We start from the raw sequence: 19,089 nt of genomic DNA, 5'->3' as shown, positions 1-19,089 counted from the left end.
ACAATCCCTGGATAGGCGCAGTGGCCCAATTGATTGTGGCTATTGAGCTTGCATTGTTTTGTAAATGATAACTGATTAGGAAATTCGTCATTTGATTGAGTGCATGAGACGATGAGTAACCCATGCACGGCAGCTGAAGCGGGGAAAGGGAGCGGTTGTTTCAGGACTCGACCCTGGCTTAAGTTGCTGTGGGATACCTAGCTACTCTGTATACACTGAACTCAATCCATCAAAATCAAACTAACGACCTGGACTCTGGCGAAGATACGATGTAACCTATACATCGTGACATGGCTTATTGTGATCCTTACTGAAAGTGCTAATCTCAATTGCGTGGACACATCCGCAACTGTGTCTTGGATCTCTACTCAACACGGCCTACCAAGTACCCTAGTAATATAGATTTGAGTGTGATTTGGACTATTTTTCCGTCTGAAATTAAAACGTACATACATGACAAAATTTTGGTCAAATGGCTATGCAATGACAACCATTTTGGAAGAAGGAGAGACGGCGAGGGAGATAAGACGAACCACTGCATTCCTGTACATAATCGAGTTGTTCGAAAGGGGGAATCAAAAAAGACCATCGTGAGAACAGCTGAGCTGCAGAAAGGAGCGTAATCTTCAAAAGGAATGACGGACAGTCTATCGCGTGCCAGTGGCACGATGCAAGAAAAGATACGATCGCAGATGGCGAGGACGCAGTCAAAGGAAAAGAAAGCAAGGAAAAAGAACAAAGATGCTTCCCACTCATAAGCGCCAAATGAAAAAAAGACGTGCGTATACTCATACAGATGTACAACCTTGAAAGAAGGGTGCCAAGGAACTGTCCATCAGCTAAAGTGGCCTAACGACCCTTAGAAGTTGGACGCAGCGTTAACAGGACCAGGGTTGTGGTATTGGTCAAGTGTACTTCTGAATGGTGTACCGCCAGCTCCAGGGCTGGGGGCCTTCTCTCGAACACCGCTACCGACAGCTGTGCCACTCATGAGATCGGCAGCCTCATCGTTGTCGGCCGCAGCACGTCTTCTGGCACGGATCCTCCACATGACTACAGCAATAGCACCGATGATGATGGCACCACCAACACCCACCACGACACCGATAATGATCTTCTTCTGAGAAGAAGAGAGACCAGAGCTGGAGTCCTTGTTGGTTGAGCCGTTCAAGCTAGGAGAATCCGTCGAGCTGCTGCCTTGTGGAGAAGTGGTGGTGTACGTGGTCGGAACAGGTGTTCCACTGATAGTGTGAGTCGTGGTGATCGTCTTGACCACATCGCTCGAACTGGAAGTCTTCGTTCCGCTGGTCTCAGTTGCCGACGTACCATCAGAGGTGGTGGTAGGCGCTGGAGTATCGTCTTTGGAAGTTGTGGACGATGTGGTTGGGGTAGGCGCAGGGTTATCGTTCTTAGAGGTGGTCGAGGTAGTATCGGTTGATGTTGTTGTTGTCGACTTTGTACTCTCGGAACTAGTAGTAGAAGTGGTCTCTTTGGACTCAGACGATGATGTTGTCGAGGTCGTCGAAGAATCCGTAGCGGTCGGCGCTGGGAGGCCAGAGGTGACGGCAGCTATGTCAGTAACTCCCTGGCTCTGGCCAGCCGTGACGGCCACGAGGGCCAGAGAGTAGAGGAGGAACGAGAGACGGGCGACTCGCATGATGGGTGAAGTGTGAGGCGTGACCGAGAGGTGACTTAGTCGAAGATGTCGAAGATCTCTTTACCGAGACGGTGACCGGTAGTATATGAGATGACTCGGCTCAAGACGGTGCTGTGTTGAGAGTGCTGACTGAGGTGATTCAAATAAGTGAGACCTCTCTGGCGCGTGAAGTGCAGGTGTTTCAAGTCAGGAGATGCACACAGTGACAGAGGGGTTAACGAATGACCAGATTCGAAGAGGAGGCACGATGTGCACGAAGCGAGTGTAAGGGAGGCGGGATAAAAGGGAAAAGACTGGAGGAAGAAGAAAGGGTTGGAAAGTCAGAAGGGAGGGAAATAATCAAAGACAGAAACCGTCGCCGATTGGTAATGGTACCCAAGGGACGTTGTACTGCCAGTCCAGAGGTCTCAGATTTTGGCCTGACCCGGTACCACGTTACCGTACCACCATACCATCTCTGGAAAAGCCCAAACACCCGTGCCAGCAAATAAATGTACGAATCAATGACTAGCGCTGCAACTAAGAGTCAGCTGGCCAATAGCCACAAAGCAGCTGAGACAGTCTAGACCTTGCTTCTCCAATGGGCATACAGGAAAGAATTTCAGCCGGAGCTAGGACGCCCTAATTTTTGATCTTTTAGTTTGGTTGACATTTCTCGAACTGACTGCTTTGACTAATCCGTCACCTACGGAGTACAATGGTAGTTAGTTGGTTCTAATGTGGTATTCTCCATCGAATTGTCGGGCTATCGGCTTCCTTGAATATGCCAGCCGACCACTGCATAACATAAACTATCTACCTACTAACTACTATGTACTCCGTAGTTAGTTAACTAAAACTCAACATGCTTATTCATCAATGCTGCTATCAATGCTGCTATCAATGCTGCTATTTTAAGGCACCCACTTAATGAACATTTACCATACCTTACGCACTTCCAGCGCCCCAGCCCTTCTTGGAGTCCTAATACCCACCACTCAAAGAGCTTCGGCATCCTTTGATGAGCTGTCTCCTCGGATCATGCGCCATCGATTTTAGCTAAGCACAACAAACATTGTCATGAGTCTCACTCAGTCATTGTTCCATTGTCTACGGATGGTTAAGAAGTAGTTGGGCACGGAATATATGGAATATATCTTTCATGAGGGTATCGTCATGTCTCCCTTGGATCGTCCTTCCACCATTCTCCGTTGATTACCACGGACAACTTCCCTTTATGGCAGTCAGGATGAGCTATCTTACGTGTGCCGGACATGCCGACGACACGCTTATGTCACGGGACACAACATGATTCGTTGTTGTTTCAGAATTCTCACTATATGGCTTTATGCGCAAGGGAGTCTCCCAACTTGTTATATTACTAAGATCCAGGGAAAGTAGTATATATAAGATAAAGCTGAGAGAAGCACATACATAGGACGTATGACAGCGTAGCTTCACTTCCAAAGGCCGAGTAGTCTGATCAAGCATGAGATGTCCTTATTAGCGAAAGCCTGGCATGAAACATCCAAAGTCGAAACAGCGCAAATAATAGTTCGTCGCCGGCACACGTCGGCACTTTCGAAATTCGTACTCGCATGACTACGGATACAGGCGTATGATATTTCGAACACATATGCATAAATGCGCTCACGTGTGCCTCCTGCAGGTACAATACTCGGACGGTCATTGTTTACATGAGATCCATCACCTCGCGCCATGGTTCAGTAGTAGTGGCCGAGATGGCCGAGTTGCACGTTGTGCTCTAGGGTGCGACTATCGAGGTGTCACTTTAAGGGCTTCTGTAGGATCGTACACTATATGAAATGGGATCGTTTCAGTCAACCCTAAGCTACACGTTGAAGAAATCAACATAAGCAGAACTATTTATTTATATATGCTCCGAACTTCAAAGCCTAGCCAAACAGTCCATAGAAATCGGCTGGGCAAAGCGGAATGAAGCAAGACATTCTTCTTCGGATGGAATGAGGGTTGCAGTTCACGGCGCAAGGAAATCTGCAGCCCAATCTGTATCCGGTCTAGACAAAGATCAACGGTATAGACAGTTTATCGCGAATGAGGCGGGGGAAGCCAAAGCAGAGAAAGCGATGGATGGGTATCATTGTAGGTCATCACAAAACAATATCGTACATCGACTCGTGAGACATCTAGAATCTGGTAAAGTCGGGTTCATAGTTTATTCGGCGGTTTCCCCTTGAGCTGATCTTTGATTTCTTCTTTAAAGTATTCGAGAAACTGTTTGAGGCCGGGACCTATGGACAAAGCCGTCAGCACAATCTCTTCAGCGAAATGATTGTTTCTGGAGCAGTATCTCGCATACCATTCTTTTCAAGCTTGGTACCTCCCATTTCCTCGGGAGGTACACCGTACCTGAGGTGTTGAACCTTTTGGTGGACTCTTCCGACCATCCTGTGAAATGTCGGGCTGGCCAGCAGCTGTAGTCAACAAGTCAGCTTTGCAAATCCTTTTTGAGATGCCTTGAAGGCAAACATGCCCGTGCAGTTAACCAAACCTAATACAAATGTTAGTCGAAAGCTGGCCATCGAGACTTTGGTCTGCCAGATGAGGTGCTACGTACCTCCAGGGTTCGGAGCCAAAAAAGCTTGAAAACCATTTGTGGGCTGATGATAGTTAATTTCCAAAGCTTATAGAAGATAGTTTCATGTGATCTTGAGCGTCAGCGGAATCCATCAGGCACCCATAAGCTCTGAGCTTAGAGCATAGAGTGAAAGTAGTAGCCGGATTTGGCGTGTGATGGCTGGGAGTTGGGAAGGAAGAAAAAGAGGCTCTGCGCTCCGCCCGCTCTTATGCGCGTTTTAGCCTTTTGTGGCGCGTTTGACAGCTCGACCAGTCAGAAGCGGGGATTTGCTGTTCTAATGATCTTCTCGTTCTCCATGGAAGGAAACAGAGTTTCGCCTCCAAGTCAAGATATTCTGGATATAGTTACATATTGATATGACTAGTGAGAACAGTAGGACTGTATTCTAGAGGTCTGGATGATTATTGTTGCTATGTTGTTTTTGTAGCATATTATCCCTCCTACACTTCTTTGCAGATCTCTAAAATCATCTGGTAAGAGCTCTTTCTACGGATACTTACGTCGTCTTCCTCCCTTTCCCCTACTATAACTATGTGTTTTCTTCTCTTTATGTGATATCAACACCTTCTTTAGCGATTACATCACTAGAGACACCCCAACAATTCCATCATAGCCTTTGTTCTTGAAAGTTGAACCGTCGCATATGACACTATCAGACGATCCTGTCCCTCTTCTACTCCCTTTGTCTCTTCTTTCTCCCAACAACTACTCTCCTTATATGCTACTTTCTTGTGAACATATAATGATCGACAGGTTCCTGGCCACGTTCTAATCAACTTTTACATTATTCTTGCAGGTGCGGGGAGACCAAAATTGATCGCGTTTCGTGAGGGGCTCCAATAATCTCCCTTCATTATTTCTTTCTTTTTTCGTAATTTTTCTCTGGACAATTTTTTGCCGCATTCTATACCTGGTACTATCGACCTTAACGACCCTTGATCGTGCCTAGCATTGGCGTTTCGAAAGGAAAATCTTCGCTGCCTTCGTTACCTCCTGCCTCAACGTAGGAAAAACCGGTCGAGATTACCCTGTTACTCCCTCATTTCGCGGACCTTAACGGTGGCCTCGCGACCGACCCGATTCTATACAAACACTCATCCTTCCCTAGATATTAACCGACAGCAAGTTGTTCCTGTAAGACCTGAAAATCTGGCCAAGAAAATCACGACCGGGGGCAGCTGCCACAGCTGTCCCGATCTGTCCACGCTGCAGATATCATCCCTGCCACACCCCTCCAACGGCACGAGCGACGACCCATCGGACGGCAACGCGGGGCAGATTATCACAGCACCACCCTCCCGCTCCCCTTCTCCAGATACTCTCAGTTTCCGCAGCGGCACCCGAAAGCTTGCTTCAACTCGAAAGCGGGTCTCGAAAAAGGCGCGCGGCGTCCTAGGCAAGGTTCGAGCCTTCCAAAGGATCGCTGCGGCCAAGATGGCGCATCCCACCATCAAGATCGATACGAGTGTCCAGGCGACTAAGCGTGCTCTACCGGAAGACACTGAAGGTGGTTTTGACGTTGTGTCCGGTTCCGAGTTAGATGATCCCGGCCTGGAAGCTGGTGATAATGAACTCGTTCCCCCGTTTCTGTGCCAATCTGCCATCGGTCAGTATGCGCCCGTCCGATGACAACTTCAGTTGCCGATCGCTGCGCAAGACGTTATTGTCCTGAAGTGTCGCAGAGTCACTGACGCTTCATTATTATCCTAGAGATACACCAGAAATTTGAGGAATTGGAATGGCTACAACGGGCGCGCTTCGCCGAGGGGATGCTGTCGAATGACCCCGCCCACCGTTGGGCTTTGGAGGCGGATCCTGAGGTCAGGGCTCGAAACCGATATATGAATGTGCAGGCATGGGCAAACTCGCGCATCCATCTCAGGGTGCCGGAAGGCGAATGCGATTTCATCAATGCATCGCCCATCGTCCTTACTGATTCAGTGTCTCAGGAGGAGAGGAGGTACATTGCAACACAGGTATGTAGGCATCCGTATGTCATGGCGGCCCTATCGACCCACTAATTCTTGTGTGTGAAGGGACCGAAAGTAGGCCACCTTGCTCATTTCTGGCACATGGTATTCCACGAAAGCAAGGATGTTGCTGTCATCGTCATGCTCACGCAGACGGTCGAGTCGGGCCGCGAGAAATGTGCGCAATACTTCCCCCTAGACCATGACCGGCCTTCCATGATTCTGCGGCGCGACGAGGACGACCCTTTCGAACACAACGAGGAGTACGAAGAAGCGAATGACAATATAATGGGCGAAGTCACTCTATTGGAATCGAGCTTTGACCAATACTCTCGCTCCGAGGTTCGTAAACTGCGACTCACCTTAGCCAACGAGTCAAAGATTGTCTGGCATTTCCTTTTTGCTGGCTGGGCGGATTACTCTAAGCCAGAAGGCGAGGACCGCGAAGCGCTGCTTCACTTGATTGAGCTCTCCGCGTCCAAATGTTCATCGGATAACCCACGGATCGTGCATTGCAGCGCTGGTGTTGGTCGCACCGGCACTTTCATCGCATTAGACCATCTTTTGCGGGAACTCGAATCGGGGCAGCTGCTCAAGGTGACCGACTCGCAAACCGATCCCGTTTTTGAAACGGTCAACCGAATGCGAGAACAGCGGATGATGATGGTCTATAATGAAATGCAACTACAGTTCATCTATGAAGTGCTCCGCGAACAGGTCGACCTTAAACTTGGCAAGACGACGAGCTATGCCGGGCGGAGATTAGACGAGAGATCTGCGAAGATGGCCAAGTTATCGAACAGTTCCGAGTATCTGCCTTCCCATAAACCTGAGCTGGAGCCAGTCAATGATGGTCCCTCGCCATGAGGAGCTGGCCTGGAACACTAGGAAATTCTGAGCATGGATGAAGCACTCCGATGACACATACCCACGTTTCGATTCTGCGTACATACACCCCTTACCTTCAGATACACTCCATCTGTCTTACGTTGACGACTTATCATGATTTTTTCCTGGCAGCCTGCATTGCGTCTATTCGTCACTATCGCACATTATCGCATATCGGATCATGTTTGACTGCTCCATTGATTACTGACTCCCGTGCGTTTGCTCGTGGTCTCAAAGTCGTTCTTCCTCTCCCTGGTCGGAACTTCCCAGCAATAGATTTGGTGTAACATAAACTTTCTGAATATGGTTACGAGGAATATAATATCCAATGCATGTTTCTTTAGAGCCATTGGATCGACTGGATTGCCTGTCCTCAAGCAGTGAAGGGTAGGTTAGACTCGCGGAAACCCATGGGCATGTAGACCCCGATTCATCTGAAAGATCCCATTCAGCAAGACAAAAAGTTGTTTTATAGGTTCTCGCTGAGTACATGCGACGCCATGAATTCCAAGCAGGATTTCCCGTAGTAGAGGGTGGTATATAAGCACGAGAAAACGGACGATATAAATGTACAGCGTCACCCATGAATATCATAAACAAGGATTCCTTTTCCACAGAGGCAGTCGTTAAAGTAGGCGGAGGCATATAGACATGACAAAGGATGGGCTCATCAGCGATGAGGGACCTGTAAACGCACACGTCGGTGGTGCTTTTTCTAATCTGCCCAGCGCACAGGCAAGACCTTACGACTCAAAAAACAAACCGCAAGCCGAATTAATCAGTCCGTTTCGCACCCTCGCCGTTAACAGGCGAGCCCTTGGACTCCGGAGCTCGCCCCGGAGGAGCAGCAGAATACTCATCCGGCCCCTCCTCCGTATCCCAGGTATCCACCGCATTCTCATCCCAATTGTCGACCTCCTGCTCCAGCGACATCACGCCCGATTCTTGCGGCCCGAGGCCACTCTCCGAACCGCCGGCACCGCCCAGCTCGACGTCATCCCCGCGCTCGTCGCCGAGCGCCCCGAAGCGCGCCTTGCGCCGCCGCTCCAGCATCCGCCGGTGGTACCAGCTGCACAGGCCGACGGCGCCGAGGCTGCCGACGAGGTTGGCGAGGATGTCGAAGGGGTCGAATGGGCGGTCGTTGGGGAGAATGGCCTGGACGATCTCGGAGCCGATGCCGAGGGCGAGGGTGCAGATGAGCAGGGTCAATTGCAGAGAGCGGCGGCGGGTGGTATCCGGGATCCAGTAGAAGACGAGGGAGAGGAAGAAGAAGGTGACGACGTGGAGGAATTTGTCGTTTGGCTGGAGGTTTGATGGGATCGAGGAGGAGGTGCTATGAGGGAGCAGGCCGATGTAGGCTGCGAGGATTAGGAGGAAGAGAAAGGCGCCTGTATGTCGTTAGTTAGGTCGTTGTGTTGTATTGTCCGGAAAGAGTTAAGTGATGCCTGAAGCTATGGGTGCAACACTTGACTTTCGAACTTACCTGCGAAGGGGTAGCGGATTCGCATGGTGAAAGGAGAGCTGAAGTGGCTAAGAAGCTCGAAGCTATCTTGGAGGGAATTTGTCGGCAATTTATTGAATGAAGGAAACGGAGATGTCTCGCTGCTGCTGGTCTACTGATTGATTACTGGCGACGTTCCGGGTTCGTCATGTGCTGCTGCATCTGGATGGGTTGCTGCATTATTGTCCTGAGGCGCAAATAATGGAGAATAGCATCACTCGAGGTTGAAAATAGAATAGAAGATACAGTTGACAGAAATCATACTGACAACCATATTCGTCCTATTGTCTTCTTTTTTTTTTTTTCTACAAATAAATCAATAGAGAGATTGCTCGTCATCATCGTCTGCTGCCTCCAACCTCGAACTGCGCAATTGGTCTGAAACTGCGGCAGCCTTTCCGCCTTCACGTTCGACCTCACCTCATCCGTTCGCGCAGAGATCCTCATACAGAAGCGTCCATCTTCGCCATCAATTTTCATCCCCCGCGCCATCGGTTTTGGACCGGGAAGAATCTTCCTGTGACTTTTCTCGATTGGACCTTTCTCTCTATGTCTTTTTTTCCCCGTCAACCCCCACAGTTCTTTCCCTCCTGGACCTGTTCCTAAACGTGGAGAAACGAGCCCCCTCGCCCGCCCCAGAACCGGGGTTTTGGAGCGAGCATGTCGCTCGGTCACCACCACACCTGGCAGCCACCAGGACATCTCCGGCACGCTGATGATCCCAATGACTTGCGGTCTGTCAATGGCTACTCTAAATCTTTTTCCGGGCTCAAGACGCCGCAAATGCGCGCCTCTGCCGGGGCCGATGGCGCTCACGCGGGTACTTTGATATCGGAGTCTGATACTGCGGCCGACGAAGATCCACGCATTGCCACCTTTCGCGATTTGTATAAGCGCAGCGAGGCGAAAATAAACGCTTTGTTCGCGAAAAAACATACCGCGGAAGAGAACCTCGGCGCTGCTGACGCTGAGACGGAGGCACCCGAGTCCCAAATCAACCGCGCCCACGAGCCGGTGTCGCTCCCCGTCGCACCTAAGAAACCGGCGAGAAAATTGGACGATGATGACTACGACGAATACGACGATGATGAGGAGGAGGAGGCCGAGGCTCCCACCCCGCCCAAATCCAAATCATCCGTTTTGTCCCATGAACCTAGCGGCGTCCCGTCTCCGAAGCATCGTCCGAGTACCGCTGCATCGGTTGCGGCCGATAACCTGAAGGAAGTGAAGAAGGAGACGCTTGAGGACATCCGGAAGAAGCTGGAGGAGGACAAGAAAGCCACCGAGGAAGCTGCGCGGAGAAGTTTCCACACCATGTTCCACACGTTGGAGAACGACAGGGATGCTATGCTGGACCAACAGCGTCTGGAAGAATCCGAGAGGCAAGTAGAAGCTGAAATGTCAAGTCAAGCCAATGCGGGCAGCACCAATGCGAACGCGAGCACGGACGGTTACGGCTCCCTGAGTAATGCCAACTTGGGCGCTTCGAGTCTGACCTTGAAGAACCTCATCGCGAGGATCGACATGAAGCGCAACATGGTCCAAGCGTCGGACGCCGAACTTCGAAGCTTGATGAGCGAAGTCCGCAAGAATCGAAGCAAATGGGCCAGTGAAGACAAGATTGGTCAGGAGGAGCTCTACGAAGCTGCTGAGAAGGTGTTGAGCGAGCTCAAGGCTATGACAGAGCATTCATCCGCTTTCTTGACTCGTGTCAATAAGCGAGATGCTCCGGATTATTATACCAGTAAGGAACCACACTCTTCTTTGCACGCGATCCTGTAGTAGTATGAAGTATACTGATCTCCTTCGCAGTCATCAAACACCCGATGGATCTGGGGACAATGACAAAGAAACTCAAGGCGCTTCAGTACAAATCGAAACAGGAGTTTGTCGATGACCTCAACCTCATCTGGTCCAACTGTTTCAAGTACAACACGAATCCAGAGCATTTCCTGCGCAAGCACGCCATGTACATGAAGAAGGAGACCGAAAAGCTGGTTCCCCTCATACCGGATATCGTCATCAGAGATCGCGCTGAAGTCGAGGCGGAGGAACGCAGGATGCAGCTTGCGGAGCTTGACGGCGCCGAGGAAAGTGACGACGAACCTATAATGTCGTCGAGAGGCAGGAAAGCACCCGGGAAGTCGGCCGCTAAGAAGGGCACCGCTCCGGCTCGGGATACTCCAAGCGCATCGGAACCTCCAGCTTCTCAGCCGCCCGCGCCTGTACGTTCGGACTCCGATGTTGCCATGGAGGGAGCTCCGAATGGATTCGCGACGCCGCCTCCGAGAACCCAAACACCTTCTGACCCTGCCGGCGCCGGAACGGGACTACAGGGTGTTCACGGTGACTCGATGGATATCGACGGTTTACCAACTCCAAGCAATGCACTGAGCGCTCTAAACACACCGGGCATAGAAATTGAGGATCCTGAATACAAGGTCTGGAAGCAGGTCACAAAGAAGGACCGAGCAGTCATTGCTGCGGAGCGCCATCGCCTCTTCAAGGGTGACAAGCTCAATTCGGACGAACCGGCCTTGCTCAGGACAAAGCATGGAATGAGAAGATGGTTGAGAAACCAGAAACAGAGCATCGCAGAAGGCGATCACGCCCGCGATGGTAACTCGCAGGCCATGGAGGCGGATGCTGCTGGTGAGACTTTGGCCGAGGGCATTGAAGGTGACGAGGAGAGAGTCATTCCCGATTACTACGACGTCATGTCTGGTGTTCCTGATCTCCCCGAACAGTTGCTGTGGAGGGAAGATGCCGATGGCAATGTCGTCGATGCATCAGAGGAGTTTCTGAGGATTCTGCCAAAGGGGCTATTTGTTCAGCCGGATAGCAAGCTTTCTCGAAAGATGGATGCGAATATGCGACAAATGCAAGAAACTCGAAAGATCTGCTCGAAAATTGGGATTGTTAAGCAGATGCAACTGCAATCTCAGGTAAGTCTCGGTCCTTCGCTTGGTGACTAGGAAATCCCTAATGTGTCTTAGATGTATCAAAATCAATTTCAGAAGTACAATCCGGAACCCTTTGTCGAGGCAGATGTCCCTCCCCATGTCATGAATGACGAGGGGCCAGTGGTGGCGCCTTGGGTCTGCAAAGCCGCTCTGCAGCGCTCAGTCGCCAAGATCTTTTATCATACCGGGTTTGAGGAGTATCAGCCGTCAGCTCTGGACGTAGTGACCGATATTGCTTCGGACTTCTTCTTGAAGATCGGCGAGACCATGAAATCCTACATGGAAGCTCCGAAAGTCCCTCCTACTGAAACCTCGTCCTCGACTTCACAGTGGAAGCGGGCCTATACTGAACCGGAGATTGTCTTACACACTCTCTCTTCAGTTGGAACAGACGTGGAGTCCCTCGAGTCCTACATCAAGGATGATGTCGAACGACTTGGAACGAAATTGGCGACTGTGCATGAGCGCATGCGGTCCCTGCTTTCGGAACTCTTGCGTCCTGCCCTTGCGGACGGCGGTGAAGATGGCTCGAAGGCATTTGCAGATGGAAGTGAGCAGTTCATCGGCGGTGATTTCGCTGAGGACATCGACGAAGACTTTTTCGGATTTAAGGAGCTGGGGCTGGATAGAGAATTTGGCTTGGCAACGCTCAGCGTTCCCCTTCATCTTCTTCAAAACAGGATGTATAATGCCGCTCAGGCCCAGAACCCAAGGTATGTTACTTATTATGTACTTTGACAGCGAACACTGGAGCTAATCTTCTAAAAGCGCTGCTCAAGCCATCACGCTCTTCCCACCTCCACCTCCCTACCCGCGTGTCACGTCGGAATCAGTGTCAAAGCAGATCGGTCTGGTGCAGGAATTCTTCCGTGCCAAGCTACAGGCAAGCAACGACGAGCCCCTTGTAGAAGATCTCGAGCTCCCGCCCAAGCAGAGACCAATGGCCGCGCGACCCCGCCTTCCAGCATCTGGCAAAATCCCTCCCCCTTCTGGCCAACAGGGCCTTACTACCAGTCCGCAGAAAAGGCCACTCCCGCCATCCGCTCCCGGGCAGTCAGCTGTGCCCCGGCCATCTTTCTCGGAGCCTAGCAAGAAGAAGGTCAAGAAGAATAGCGGGTCGGCAGGCATCCCAGGATCTACTGCCGAGGGCGACGAAGCTGCAATGGGTATGGACGGTGCGCTACCTACTAATCCGGCCATGAAGAATCTGAAGGCCGAAGATGCAGCAGGAGATGAGACTGCGGTTTCGACAACCGAAGTCAGTGCTAAGAACGGGGTTGACAGCTCCGCTGTGTCGGATGCCGTCGGTGGTGAGAGCAGTGCTCCCACCAACACCGCAAATCCCGACCAGAGCAACAATAACGACAGTACTGTACCCTTGACGAATGGGGCTGCGGGCGATGCGTCATGATTTATGACTGTGATGCCGGACCGGTTTGACCTTCATTGAGGATATTCAGGTGCTTTCGGACGCCTTGGAGAAAGACTTCTTGTGTATTGTAACTTTATCATTACTACTTACTATCTTTATACCTGGCCTTTCTTTCTCAGCAATGTTTTCTTACCCTTTTCCTCATTTTTCAATGATTCGTCCCTTTGAGTACCTGCGCCCTCTGAAACATAAAATGAGCTTCATACAAACGCCTTGAAGCTTTTCTCCGCAATTAGACCAGTCAGCGGACGCCTCAATCCACTTACACTGCTGTCGCTTCCCTTGTCTTCAGCCTAACGAATTTAGACCATCAACGCTGTCGACCCAAGCAACAGAACATATACGCGAGCGTCAGTGGATACACCTCAGTCTTTCGCTTCTCCCCTCCATCGCATCTTCCCAATCTGGTAACGATCACTCGAGACTCGCATGGACCTGGACACCAGCATCTAACTCTACGTCCTCCGGCAACTCATCTTCTGATCAACACGGCTCCGCTGTGCATTGTTCTTTGTTTGCACTCTCTTTTCCTTCCTCTTTTTGTTTGCTTACCCAGCTTTTGTTCGGGTTTATTGGCTTATTGTATCGATTCTTGACAGTCATGATTCATTTAATCGGTCTGAAGTATCGCTCTTCCTCCCTTTTATGAGTACTGTCTACGTCCATGATTGTATCTCTTGTTTTATGTATGATTGTCTACAAGCTAGCCGGTTGGGTGCAATGATCTGGCAAGGGTATATGGCATATTACTTGAAAGAGAAGAGATAAATGCACCTCTTCAACCACTACAATATCCTAAGTCCGTATGGTCTCTGTCTCAGCATAACTTCAACCCATTCTGCCGAAGCTGTGGGAGATTGTCGCATCAGCCAGGCCGATAAGCAAGTAAGGCAATTTACGAAGCAAACTACGCGCACATTCTTACGGCGAGGCCATTATACGGATACCTAGAGAAGACTTACGAAGCTGAGCCATGTCCAAGGTAATATGGCTTCTAATCTACGGTTGTTAAGGCCATTGGATCAGGATTAAAACAATAAAATGGTTCCCATTAGGTTACTAAGTATTCTGGCTTGCAACTGCCATCTCGTCAGGTCCATCCGTCTCGCCGGAGTGAGTCAGTCGGTCCCAACTGGATCAGCTATCACTGGCCTGAATTCCGAGTGTAACTCCATAGCTAATAAATTGCAAAACTAAATCACAAAAGCACAAAGTTGCAACGGGGGAACCATCCAAGCAAGTTGTCAGATTTGGCTGAGAACGAGTCGTGACTGCTGTGCCAATCTTCAGATGTACCACATTCCGAAAGGCAGACGGTTGGAGGTACCATGAATGGGCAGAAGACGGGGATCGACGGGGCGGTCCTTCGGCTTGGGGTTCGTCATCTTCACCTCAGGACCGCTCTGAGGACCAGAGCTAGCCGGGACATCCTCATGGTGCCGTGCTCGAGTCGCAATGAGATGAGCATAGTAGACAGCGGGGACTATAATTTGTAATACGTTAGCAAAGTCAATGTCATGCAAGCAGGAGAAGCGAGCAAGTCGGAGCGACTTACAGAGAGACACCGAAGTTGTGGAGCGCATGTATTGGTAACAGTGGTCGTAGATCATATTCTCGAGCTCTTGAGCCTTGTGCTTGATCTGGTCCAGAATCACATGGTAGTGCACAGGACGAGAAGTTCCCTGGAGCGCGATGTGCGAGTAAAGAAGGAAGTCCCAGTCGTGAGGACTAGTAACATCTCTAGTGATCAGAGTGCCAGGAAGGGGGTTGCCATTGCGATCCGCGGAGTTGCGGTCGCCAGGACGGGGGAAGGCACGCAGGTGATGACGTTTGTTCGCGACGATGACGGTGAATTTCCCCTTGAACTGATCTTGGGTCAGCTTCATGAAGATGGCCTTCATATCAAAGACCTCCTGCTGAAGGACCTGTTCGAATTGTCCAGTGGAGACTCCATCTCGGAAGTAGTAGACGTGCTCCGGAGCTCTGCCTTCCCCAACAGTGGCCATCCATTCGCGAATCAGGGGAGTCAATATAACCTCAATGTTGGAAGTAGCAATGATTTCAAGGCGATCTCCATTCGCCTCGCAGGCTCCCCAGTAGCGGCCACCGAAAGCGTCCATGCAGACAGACATTGCCGCCATGGAAGGCGACCAGACACCCAGAGGAGAGTGAGTCACATCAGCACCGATGATCATGGAGCGAGGACGCAAAGTTGCTTCAGTAACCTTGGGCACAGCACGAGCAGTGGTGCCACCGAGCTTGGCATTGACCTTCATTAGGACATTAGAGGCGTACTGAGGGTTAAGTTTGACACAGTGACCGGACTGCAAGACTTGAGAGGGCACACCCCAACGGCAGTCGCAAGACTTCTTGATCCGCGTGTAGGTAAAGGAGTTCTTGTCCGGAACAATGATCAAAAGAAGCTGGGGATCTTTCTGAAAACGTTGACCAGTCGTGTTGTAGAGACGCTTAATAGCTTCGCCAATGTCCTCACGAAGCTCAAGGATGTGGGGCCTGTTTTTGATCATACCACCATGACCGGCGTACGTCTTCATAAGCAAGTCACAGAACTGCTGAACCTGGGTTTGGTTGATAGCATTGCGCTTTCCAGGGAAGAAGCCCACACCCCACGCTTCCAGGGGCCTCTTGTTTGGCTGGTAGAATTTCTTGCCACGGAGATCCCAACGACCATTAGTGCCAGGAGACAGGCGCTGGTTTCCACCAAACTGAATGTCGGGGCTGGGCAAGAGACGAGCCTTAGTCCGAATCATGTTGCTGTCGATTGCAAGGCCGAAAGTGTTGAGGACCGGGTCTTTTGCATGGTCAAGCATAGCCTTCGACTTATGGATGGAATTGAGACGATCCGCGGGACGGGATGCGGCATACTTGATCATAGCTGAAGTCTGATACTCATTCAGCTTCCATGGGTAGCGGTGGAGTCCGTGGATGGTCAAGACTTCCATAGGATAGACGACGCCTTTCTTGGTCATCTCAACCATAGGAAGCTCCCAGTAGTTCAAAGTGAGATTATACTTCTTCTTGAAGTAGGCCTCCACGCTCATCTTCTGGGTTTTCCCAGTGGCTTTGTCCTTGATTTCAATGGTGTACTGGCGGGCGTTTGCGTTCAGCAAGCCCTTGACGATGAAATCGACACCAAGGCAAGGACAGCCTTTGTAATGCGGCTGAACCCCGAGCTTGCGAAGGCGACGGTGAACCTCATAAAAGCCAGTCGACTCGGTAACACCACCATGACCGTCGGCAACAGGCTTGAGAAGGTGCATCAGGTGCTGATGGTCCCGGCAATCGAGAATCGCCATGGCGGCGCCCATGAAAGAGGTCCGCGCCCAGAAGCAGGAGTTGGACACATCGACATTGACAATGAGACCACGGCCCTAGTGCAACAATTAGTCAAGATGTTGATTAGCTCAACAAGAGAGGCCGGCTTACCAGTGCAGGACGAATCGCCTGATAGACACCCTTGAAGGCAAGGACACCGTTTCCGAGATCTTGATTTTCTCCGTTGGGGTCGAAGAAAGAGCGGCGAATGGCGAGGAACTTGCCGCTTGGATGCTCGCGAAGGACATGATCGAGGAAGTCTGTGGCTATTAGTCACTGAAACTGAACACGCTGAAGCTCAAGCAAGCGGTGGACTTACTCATAGCCTCAAGGACCGCCTCCGACATAGAGGTGCGCCCAGTAAGCCAGGAGTTCAGAACTGCCAGGTTGACGGTCTTTGTGGGACGAACAGTCAACCGGAAAGTGTTGCTGGTCCTACCAGCAGGCCGGCCCTGTTCCACATCGAGGTCGACAACGACATTCAAACCGTTGGGGTAGTTATTCATGGACCTGTGTATGCTACTCAGTGGTTGCTCGAAGGACAGGTTAGTGTTAGCACATACCAGGCAAGCTTCTGACCATCGAAGACGATCTGCTTCAGGGCGGCCTTGCGAGCATTGCAATTCCAAACCTTCTTGATGACAGCATTCTTCTCAACGCCATTTCCGATTTGAACCTTTGCCTTGTTAGCAAGGTGCTGCTCCAGTGATTGTCTTGTTCGTTCGATTGCAGGAAATACTTACGTCGTACTGGTAGACGTTACGAGTAGGGAATTTGGTGATGGGATAGGCGTTCATAAGAACTTCGATCTCCTTTCCAGTCTGATTGTGGTTGGGACGGGCAACGGTCTCGACAGGAACAGAGTACTTGGCAACCTCGTCAGCATTCTGGATACGAAGATGGCGAAGGCCGCCTTCAAGTTTGTTCGTGTACTCGAAGTCCTCCATGATGAGGATGGCAATGAAATGAAGCAAGTGTTGTGAGTGAAGAAGCGGGTGAGATAGTGCAGGGAGTCAAAGACAAGAGTCTGCGTTTGTATGAGAGGGAAAGAAGAAGGCAGAGCAGGGGAAGAGAAGGGCGTTTATATAACTTTGCCGTCGCCATGAGAGGAAGCTGACATGGCATAGACGATGTGAATCTGAAAAAGAAAAGGACTTAAAGATTGAATATCGGCTTCTTACATCAATGGGAAGCTTGTAGCCGGTGAATTGATGCAATGGATGCATTGGTCGTTTGATAGACAAGAGGTGTGAATGGGCAGAGCTTGAAGTGGACAGCGAAGGAAGACCATGTAAAAAACATCAATTGCATGAGGTGGTAGTGAATAAAAGGAATGGACCAGTGAAGGAGACAGGGGAAACAGGGTATTGAAGGACAGCAGCAATAGGTAATTGCATCAGCCTCCTGTGGACAATAGGATTGTTTCCAAAGGTATGACCCGGCGGCAACACAAACGCCATTCGCAGAGGAATCATTTGTCATTTTGCAAGATCCAACTCGAGAAGCGACTTACTAGGTGGTTGATTTGGAATGCACCCATTGTCAAGTCAATATTCTTGCACATGTCCGTGACGAGCTTTGGACGATCCAAAGCAGGATCCCCAATGGGACCGCGTCCTGGCGCAGCCATTGCTTTTACTGATGGGGGATTTCGCTAAGAGCCGTTTGCTTTCTGTTTCTTGCCCGATTGTTAGACTGACTCGGATACAGATTTGAATCGCAGGATCGAACGCAAAGGACAGCTGGACATTGGAAAACAGAAGAACACCAGCCATGCAAGCAGATTGTCTCGACGGACAACCTATGCTACAGGGAAAAGTCAAGACTGAATCTCAGCCTACTGCTTCTTTGAGAAACAGAGGGGAGAATTGTCCGTGGATACACGAAAGTGGCTCCGATGCTACTGATGCAGGTCGGCTATTGCGTCAATTGGGAGTACACCTGGATAGACCGGGCGGACAGAGCAAGCCGCAAAGTCAAAAGAGAGTCGGCTTGAAGACGACGCGTAGGTCTTGTTGAGAACAGGGACAAGGGGATGATCGGGCGTATTTCCAGGAGCCGCGTCAGTGAAAATGGTAATCTGGTCGAGTAGCAGTCTGCGAATGAGGAGGATGTCGATGTGGGAGGGGTAAAGACAAGGGAGAAGATAGACGGATGTTTCAAGGAAGACGACAAGTAGGGTGTAGAAACAGCACAGCAGAGAAAGAGCAAGACGAGCAGGGGAGGTATGGATGGTATGGATGGTATGGAAGAAGGAAGGAAGGAAGGAAGAGGGAGAGGAGAGAAAAAGGATGCTTAGATAGGCAGGAGGGAAGCACTGGCTCGTGACGGGGATATCTGAAAGTGAGCGAGCCGGGGCAGGAAGATGAAGCTTGATGTGAGCAAGATGGCGAGGTGAGAGAGATGGGGATGCTAATCGAAGATGACAGGCAGTGAGGCGATATGTGAGACGATATGTGAGGTGATATGTAAGGCAGCAGATAGGTAAGAGGTGAGCAGAGAGAGAAGGACGAAGTGATCAGAGTGTTTTTGTTGACGACATGCTCATTAGGAGAGGAAGGCACCACGTTCTGGTCTGTTTGAAGAGTTTTGTTGATGTGTTATCGCCAGGGGTAACAGCATCTGGTGAAATTGGGCAGGTTCTAGTGAGGTGCTGGTGAGGTGCTGATGGTGGTGGTAGTGCAATGAGAGGGCTTTGCACAAAAGCAGCGAGCTGAGGTCGATATGATAAGAATGAAAGGCA

At 50.5% G+C, this 19,089-nt stretch overlaps 5 protein-coding genes across 5 annotated transcripts, besides 4 other annotated features; 2 read left to right on the top strand and 3 right to left on the bottom strand.

The window, feature by feature from the left end:
• Nucleotides 1–859: 859 nt before the first annotated feature.
• midA (putative cell wall protein) lies at nucleotides 860–1,657 on the bottom strand (the record flags this gene model as incomplete). The annotated part of the gene is made up of 1 exon (XM_001263361.1): nucleotides 860–1,657. One exon carries the CDS (start codon nucleotides 1,655–1,657, stop codon nucleotides 860–862), a length of 798 nt encoding a protein of 265 aa, XP_001263362.1.
• Nucleotides 1,658–2,512: 855 nt separating this feature from the next.
• Nucleotides 2,513–2,549: a microsatellite.
• Nucleotides 2,550–4,998: 2,449 nt separating this feature from the next.
• ptpB (tyrosine protein phosphatase PTP1) lies at nucleotides 4,999–7,093 on the top strand (the record flags this gene model as incomplete). Its single annotated transcript, XM_001263360.1, has 4 exons — nucleotides 4,999–5,021; nucleotides 5,396–5,862; nucleotides 5,967–6,232; nucleotides 6,293–7,093. The coding sequence occupies 4 exons, from the start codon at nucleotides 4,999–5,001 to the stop codon at nucleotides 7,091–7,093; spliced, it is 1,557 nt and encodes a 518-aa protein (XP_001263361.1).
• Nucleotides 7,094–7,888: 795 nt separating this feature from the next.
• On the bottom strand, nucleotides 7,889–8,622 carry NFIA_066270 (VanZ family protein; the record flags this gene model as incomplete). The annotated part of the gene is made up of 2 exons (XM_001263359.1): nucleotides 7,889–8,502; nucleotides 8,598–8,622. 2 exons carry the CDS (start codon nucleotides 8,620–8,622, stop codon nucleotides 7,889–7,891), a joined length of 639 nt encoding a protein of 212 aa, XP_001263360.1.
• A 653-nt stretch (nucleotides 8,623–9,275) lies between these two features.
• Nucleotides 9,276–12,989, top strand: NFIA_066260 (SAGA histone acetyltransferase complex subunit SPT7; the record flags this gene model as incomplete). Its single annotated transcript, XM_001263358.1, has 4 exons — nucleotides 9,276–10,359; nucleotides 10,428–11,560; nucleotides 11,612–12,291; nucleotides 12,347–12,989. The coding sequence occupies 4 exons, from the start codon at nucleotides 9,276–9,278 to the stop codon at nucleotides 12,987–12,989; spliced, it is 3,540 nt and encodes a 1,179-aa protein (XP_001263359.1).
• A 1,307-nt stretch (nucleotides 12,990–14,296) lies between these two features.
• Nucleotides 14,297–17,293, bottom strand: NFIA_066250 (putative eukaryotic translation initiation factor eIF-2C4; the record flags this gene model as incomplete). Its single annotated transcript, XM_001263357.1, has 6 exons — nucleotides 14,297–14,493; nucleotides 14,566–16,402; nucleotides 16,458–16,606; nucleotides 16,666–16,856; nucleotides 16,910–17,022; nucleotides 17,090–17,293. 6 exons carry the CDS (start codon nucleotides 17,291–17,293, stop codon nucleotides 14,297–14,299), a joined length of 2,691 nt encoding a protein of 896 aa, XP_001263358.1.
• Nucleotides 17,294–18,571: 1,278 nt separating this feature from the next.
• Nucleotides 18,572–18,596: a microsatellite.
• A 1-nt stretch (nucleotide 18,597) lies between these two features.
• Nucleotides 18,598–18,617: a microsatellite.
• A 162-nt stretch (nucleotides 18,618–18,779) lies between these two features.
• Nucleotides 18,780–18,821: a microsatellite.
• Nucleotides 18,822–19,089: the final 268 nt, after the last annotated feature.

Source organism: Aspergillus fischeri, genomic scaffold, assembly GCF_000149645.3.
Source record: "Aspergillus fischeri NRRL 181 1099437636252 genomic scaffold, whole genome shotgun sequence".
Classification (NCBI taxonomy): Eukaryota; Fungi; Ascomycota; class Eurotiomycetes; order Eurotiales; family Aspergillaceae; genus Aspergillus; species Aspergillus fischeri.
The sequence above is the reverse complement of the archived record's forward strand: the minus strand, read 5'-3'. Positions and strand labels throughout refer to the sequence as shown.